We start from the raw sequence: 7,897 nt of genomic DNA, 5'->3' as shown, positions 1-7,897 counted from the left end.
TATACCTCCTAAGACATATGTTAATTACATAATTCCTATTTTTCACTTATCAAAATATTTTTTACAAAATTTTTAAATTATGTTTAAGACTAACTGTCCAGACAACTTTCAGTTAAGTCGTCTGGACGACTTATTTGCAAGTCGTCTAAACAGACGACTTGCGAGGGGTAGAAACGTAAAAAAAATTCCGTTTTTTTGTTTGGTCACAAGGGGATAGTTGTAATTTCAATAGCCTTTTAGGTTACTTTTGCCTTTGACCCAAGTTGGGGTATTGTTTTGGGTTTGACTCCAAGTTTTGAGTCACACTTGGCAATTCTCCCCAAAAAGAAAGGAAATATGGCTTTGAGTGTTTTTCGGAGACTTAAAGGCTTTTAGATCAATAAAGCTCGATTGGGTAAATAATGACTTCCAGGACTTTAGAATTATCTTAAAGTCTTTAAAGCTTTTAAAGCCCAAATCACAGGTCACAACCTAAGACAATTGTGTGTGTGAAGAACATCTTCATTAGAGTGTTAATTTTTGGGGGTTTCCAGCTTAAAAGCAATTGATATTAAATGGATTGGTCCAGATCCTTTATCTATTAGTCATGTCCCAGTAAAACTCCTAATGTGGAAGATTTTTATTCTCACCTGTCCCCTTAATATTATGTATAACTATTAGTCTTGACAATATCCAGCCTATGATTCAGTTCGGTCAGACCATTGAAGTCAAACTAGTTTAAAACTGACCAGACCTCTTTCGATAGGCCGGATCAATTTAGGTTTGCTTGGGTAACGCGTGTTTGGACTTTGATAGTATGTTAAATTTTCTAGGCTTCAAATTTAAAACAAATTGATTTTAAGTTGAAAATTCATAAAATTTAACACAGTCTCTCATGGAGCCTCTCAACATTTTTTTACATTGTTTTAACATCTTCTATCAATATTATAAATATCAATTTTTTTTTTAAATAATATCAATCTCTCCTTTGTGTTTTATCTACTTCCTCTAGCCTTTTGACCTTCTGTCGCTGGTGACCGGTGCCACGCCAAAATCCACAAAAATAAAATTTTCTGCAAAAACCGTAATAACAAGGTTTCCCACCAAAACTTGAAAAAATAATTTTTTCCCAAAACCGTAAAAATGAATTTTTCCCGCCAAAAATCACAAAACAATTTTTCCTGCCAAAAGGGTTTCTCGCCAAAAACAAAAATGATTTTTTCTACCAAAACAAGCTTTCCCACCGTAAAACAATTTTTTTCGCCAAAAACCACAAAAATGAGTTTTTTTCCCGCCACAGATCATGCACAAATCATGTTCCAATTCTAGATCTGGCATCTCTGCCCGGTTTGACATAGTCTTACCCAATCTTCTCTTCATGTGGTAGCAATAATGTAAGATTTTGAAGAAATCACTTCCATATTTGCGAGTTCTTGATGGGGGCGTTAGCTGTTTTGGTCTGCAACAGGGTTTGTTCAAGTAAATTTTCGGTGAAGGTTGATGGTTGTTCATTTCTGTTGAACCGGCGTGGGTTCCGGCGTTCTGCGGAGCCGTCTTTCGAGGTCTTCAGCAACTTTCTTTATGGTTCTTTTGATAGATGATTTTCAGGTTTGCCTCAGAGTTACTTACCTGGTTCTATCCTTTAAGTTGGAGTTTGTTTTGTTCTTCTCTTCAAATTGGAATTATTAGTGCCGAGTTCAAGATTCTTAAGTCTCGCCAGGAGTTCAAGTATTCTCTTACATAATCGTGGTTTTAGGCTTTAGATATGTAATGTTTCTATGCTTGTCTGTAATCTTTTATTGTTTCCTCCCGGAAATAGGTTGCTCCTGTCCGGTTTAAGGCTCCGAAAAAATTGGGATCTTTGTCTGTTTTTGGCTCCGGAAGGACTAATGTCTTTGCTTGCTGTTGTACCTCCTTTTATGTTAATATATTATTTTCTAGATGACAAAAAAATAGAAGGAGAGAGAAAGAGACGGTCTCTCATTTAAAAGATTTTAAACAAATGACTAGAAACTCAAAAATGATGTGTCTTTATGCAAATGGTTTAGTTTTCTTATATACTTAAATTGAAGTTACATATTTAAACTAAACTAATATTATATAACTCCGATATTTGTTGAAATACTCATCCCTGATGCTTTAAGCATGCCATCCAACAAAATAAGCTTAAAGTATATCAACCACAAGCCGAAACCATTTTTAAGAAATCAATTATTATGTTATAGCCCATTTGTAATAAGTATCAGAGGGACATAAAGGGGCGGACGGAGAACATTATTTAGTATGAGGCACAAAGTTTAATTTGTATATAAATTAGGGATTTATAAATAAATTTTGATTAATTACTAAAAAAATGTAAAAAATCAATATATCATTGAATGGGAGTATTTAGTATGTATGGAAAGATGTTTTTCTTCACGAGACAGATTAGGAGAAGAAAATGATAAAAAAACCAAATTCTTAGTGAGACAAATAGGTCATAAATACCTTTGAGGAAAATCAACTAAACTCTCCAAGTATCAAGAGAATATCTCTAAATGAGTCATGTCATAGCCATGCATAGACTTGAATAGATGTCACCCTAAATTTGTTTTCCGTGGCAAATAAAACAAACTGCCTACATCTCAGCTTTGTTCAACAACTCATGGGTATATCAAGTCAACTTCAGTATCACCAACGCAAAGTTTGCAGAAGAGTATTAATCATAAGCCCAAGCCATCATTTAGAAGCCCAATATTACGCCATAGCTATGTGTTTAAAGTTTTTTTTTTCCAAGTGATTTGATATACAGTATATGCGAGTGTTGTCTTTCACCTCCTGTAACTTGTCTCACTACAAGAAAACATGACGTTAACAAACATGACGTTAACGACTACAGTATTAGTACCTAATTGGTCGTAATATGGACATTACGACCAATTAACTTCGAAAATCGATTGGTCGTTAGAAACTGGTCGTAATTAATTATTAGAGGCACATTGGTCGTAATATTACGACTAGACATATTAGTCATACACTGGTTGTAACCTTACGACCAATTTACCTCTAATGTCGATGTTTATTAGTCGTAAGGTAACGACCACTTTACATCGACTTTAGATGTTCATTGGTCGTAAATTTGACCAACTTTATTTGTTTATTTTTGAATTTTGTATTTATTTACAAATTTTATATATTAATTAAAATCAAATATTTAAATTTAGTTTGATTTAATTTTTTAAAATTTGATAAATTTAAAAGAAAATATCTGACATCCGTAAACATAATAATATCCATAATATAAAACATTCAAAATACAAATAAATTAAAACCGAAAAAAACTAAGCATTAAGGTTTATTTCGTCGAAGAAGTCGGATGATGTGCCGGAGGTAGAAGCTGATGGATCCGGCTGTCTGAGAAAGGTACTCCCGTAAGAGTTTCTAGACATAAGGTTCCTAAGTCTCGTTCCACCGCCAGCCATAGAAATATCGTCAATCTGAAGAAAAAAAACCAAAAAAAAAAGATGATTATAAACAATTCAATTTTTTTATATAAAAATAATCTAAACCTATTCTAATTCCATCATATTCTAACCCCATCCTAATCTACTTCCATCCTAAACTAATTCCAAACCTAATCTAATCACCTAACTAACCACCTAAAACTAAAAAAAAAAAAAACTTACCTAGAGAGAGAAGGGAAGTCGTTGCTAGAGAGAAGGGAATGAGCAACCAAATGGCTTCGCGAGGTCCGAGTATATATAGAGTTTTGGTGTTAGTCGTAAATGGGTTGTAATATTACGACCAATGAGAGACTAGCGGTCGTAAAGGAGACGTAAATTTACGACCAATGGGGGACCAAATAATATTACGACCAATTAGGGACTAAATAATTTTTTTTATTTACGACCAATTAAGGACTAATAGTCGTAAAGAAGAATTAAAATTACGACCAATGTGGGACGAAGTCCTTTACGACCAAGTAGGAACCAATGTGGGAAGAATTAAGATTAGTCGTAACTGAGTCGTACTTTACGACTAATTAGCTTCGTTTTGTGTTTATACCCTAAAACCGAAACCCCAAACCCCAAACCCCAAACCCCAAACATCATAAGTTGTATACACTTCTAAACCCCAAAGTACAAAGATTGTTTTTTAAACTAAGTTCATATATAATTGAGCAAACATGAAAATAAATTATATATTATTTGTAATGCAATACAAAGAGTTTAATAATATAATATAACACAAACACTGTAACATAATCAAACTCAATCACAAGTTGTTTGGATAATTTGGATAATTTGGAAAGCCAGAAATGATAAGTTGTTTAGAGGCATCGATAGAGACCCATTGGAGCTAGTTAGGTATGCAGAAAGTGAGTGTCAAGCTTGGCATAATGCGAGGGAAACTATACCTGCTCCCATACTGGGACAGCCCGAAGTGGAAGAGCAAGCCGTAAGCTTGGGTGAGATATGTATGGTGGATGGCTCGTGGACCTCCACAGCTCAGTTTAGTGGAATGGGATGGGTCTGGAAGGATAGCACAGGAAAAATTCAACTTATGGGTTCCAGGAATCTAACGCGGCGTGAAACACATTTACATTCAGAGTTGGAAGCGCTAATATGGGCAATGGAGTGCATGATACAACATTCGACCTGCCAGAGATTTGGGACGGATTGCAAGGACCTGATCACAATGATGCAAGAACCACAAGCATGGCCCAACTTTGCAACGGAGCTGGAAATCATTCAAACCCTTCGGTTGTGTTTTTCGGAATTCAAGATCACCTACTTACTAAGGACACAAAATGAGATTGCAGATTCGCTAGCTAGGAATGCACGTTCTTTCCATAGATCTTTATGTTTTGTTGGTTGTTCTATTCCGGTCTGGCTTCCCAGGCCACCTCAAGTTTGAGTAATAGAATAGCCGTTTGCTGTCAAAAAAAAAAAAAAAAAAAAAAATCAAACTCAATCACTCGTCATCAGAAACATCATCCACTTCATCATTTTCTTCAAATTCATCTGCGTTGGCTTCGTCTGTTGCATCGTCTGGAAGTTCTTCATATCCCTGGTTGTGTGGATCAACAAGTAAGATATCATTTGTAGCTTGCTCAGGTACTTCTACTTCATTTACGGCATCTTCTTGTAAAGGCGGTTGTTCATCAGTCAAGACTCGGCCCCGAGGTGTAACTTTTATAGAGGCTAACCAAGATATTCCAGATTGTATGATCCTCGGGTATGGAATAAAACAAACTTGGTCTGCTTGAGATGCCAATATGTAGGGTTTAAATTTGTTGTACCTCTGTGTAGCATTTATATCAACAACTCCAAACTTGCTATACCGAACACCTCTATTGACGGTGGGGTCAAACCAATCACATTTGAAGAGAACGTATTTCAGCTTCACCAGGCCAGGGAACTCCACTTCGATGATCTCTTGTAAGATTCAAAAGAAATCAGTTTCACCTTTCACACATACTCCATAGTTCATTGTTGCTCGCCGACTTCCATATTCGTAAGTGTGAAAAGTGTAGCCTCGTGTGAAATACATAGTTGCTGTGGTGACCTTAGCGACCGGACCTTGTATCAATTAGTGAAACCACTGAGGATAGAATGGATCATCATAATCAACCTGGATCATCAACATATATATATAAATATATAACTTCATTAATTATATAATAAATAACATTACGTTTGATAATAACTTAACCACGAATGTGCAACTACGTTTCTCGTAAATTGGTCGTTAATCAGATGGTAGCTTGTCGATGTAATTTAGTCGTACATTTACGACCATATTACGAATACCTGAAAGTGTGGTCGTAAATGCGAAGTTAGTTTACGACCAATTTACGACTAAACCTTTTAAAAGCAAAATTACGTCTAAGTTACGACGGACTTTAACATTGTTGTAAGTTAGACGTAACGTCGAAGTTCATTTACGACTACACATTTGTAGTCGTTACTCTCACGTTTTCTTGTAGTGTCTATATGAGCATCAATCTCTCATTTGTTCAAGCTTGCTTTCATAGTAAACCACAAGAAAAATTGGTGAAATCTGCTATTTTCTTCTCTATTTTGTCTTTTCACAGCAGCATAGTCCAAGCCAAGTCCAAGCCTTGTAATAATATTGGGCATGCTATAAAGAAGAACCAACAACCCTTCCTTAGATATGGAAATATTAAAAATAACAGCTTTTGTGTTGTGATAATTCGGTTTTTGTTAGACCGAGATGTATGCAGACTTCTGTTTTTTTTTTCAAGAAATGTAGGTTGTCTCTAACCAATGAGCACATCAGGAAATAAGCTAAACTTCATGTGGTTTATGTTTTGGGGTTCATCAGAAGGTTTGTGTATGAAAAATTGTGGACTCTACATTTCTCAACTCTTAAGGCTGAATCCCAACGTTAATGAATTTGGAACAATAGGCTAATAAACCTTGTGTTAATGTCTCACTTGTTGCTCTTGGCATGTGCATATGGTATTATTAATGTCTCTTGTATTATTCGTGCAAATATGATAAAATCACTATAACATTGCAGAGATTGAGAGAGACCAAACTATATCTTCATCTCTCTACACAGGCAGCACAGTTACTACATCTCTCCCTTAAGAAAGCCTGCGAATATCTTCATAGCCTCAAGAGCTTTCTCACAATCAGGTCTCATCAAATGAAAAACATGGTCTTCTCCTTCACTCTCCACCAACTCCACTTTCCCTTTCCACTCGCTCTTCTTAAGCTTCGCCGCGTACCGCCAACCTTGCCTCGCCAACGCGTCTTTCTCAGCCACCATCACCAACGCTTTCCCGCAACCCAACCCGGAGATATCCACCGACTCTGACTGAACCACGTTGATCAACGGATCATCGACTCCGTCTTTGTTGTTTGGAGTAGCCATCATCCAAAACGCTTCGATCTTGGACCTCAACGTTTCATCTTTCGTCTCCTTGTCATCGATTGGTGTTTTCGACCAGAAGTAAGGATGCACCAGGATGATCCCGGAGATTCCTGAGTCGCTTAACTCGGGACTGACTTTCTCCCTCGCAGCTCTCATCGCCATGTGATGAGCGATGGTCGCGCCGGCGCTGTCTCCGGCGAGGAACAGTTTGCTGAAGTCGACGTGTTTGTTCAACCAACTCTCCGAGCCAGATCCGGCAATGTGGGTGAATACCCATTTGAGACATGTCCACGAATCATCGAACGAGATCGGAATGGGATGCTCCGGTGCACGCCTGTAATCCACGGACACTGCTACGCAGTCGGAAGCAGAGACAGCCGCCGTGAGGAAAGTGTGGTACGTCGGCGAGAAAGCAGTTTCGATGATGAATCCTCCGCCGTGGAAGTAGACGAGGAGTGGGAGTTTCTCACCGGTCTCCGCGGCTTTCACCGGGAGGTACATGCGGACGGAGAGATTGTCGTCGGGAGAATAAACGACGTCCTTGGAAACGACGCCGCTTTGTGGGGTTAAAGAGGCTGGGACGGTGGTTTCGCCCATGAGACGCTCGATGCGGCCACTCTTGTATATCTTGAGCAACGGAGAGCAGTCGACGGCGATCTCAGAATCCATCGTTTTTTGGTTGATTTGGGAATAGTAAAACTTGTCTGAGAGTTGTGATGTGGGTGTTGGGATTATATCGAGAAATGGTGTGTGTGTACTAATTATACTATTGGAGCTTGGTTTGGTTGAGGCACGTGATGTGTGTTGTTGTTACACGGACTATATATTTGCCAGCAATTCAAGGTAGATGTAAATTTGTTGACTAGTTAGGTTAAAGACGGGTTGATATATGGTACGTCATTTTGTTTAGTAACGTTTCCTATCTTTAAATTCTAACAGTTGGTATGGAGTTTTGAGTTTCAATGATTTCGGTTTTTGAAAATAAATGAAATAATTCTTAGCACATGAATTTAAGAGGGAACGTTACTGAACATGC

At 37.5% G+C, this 7,897-nt stretch overlaps 1 protein-coding gene across 1 annotated transcript; it reads right to left on the bottom strand.

The window, feature by feature from the left end:
- Positions 1-6,441: 6,441 nt before the first annotated feature.
- On the bottom strand, positions 6,442-7,656 carry LOC106374693 (probable carboxylesterase 12). Its single transcript, XM_013814664.3, has one exon. The coding sequence runs from the start codon at positions 7,528-7,530 to the stop codon at positions 6,559-6,561; it is 972 nt and encodes a 323-aa protein (XP_013670118.2). The 5' UTR covers positions 7,531-7,656; the 3' UTR covers positions 6,442-6,558.
- Positions 7,657-7,897: the final 241 nt, after the last annotated feature.

Source organism: Brassica napus, chromosome C1, assembly GCF_020379485.1.
Source record: "Brassica napus cultivar Da-Ae chromosome C1, Da-Ae, whole genome shotgun sequence".
Classification (NCBI taxonomy): Eukaryota; Viridiplantae; Streptophyta; class Magnoliopsida; order Brassicales; family Brassicaceae; genus Brassica; species Brassica napus.
This window is presented reverse-complemented; position numbering and strand designations above follow the sequence as displayed.

Excerpts from the sequence above, each read along its gene's own strand:
- LOC106374693 (XM_013814664.3), bottom strand. The coding sequence starts at position 7,530 with ATGGATTCTGAGATCGCCGTCGACTGCTCTCCGTTGCTCAAGATATAC.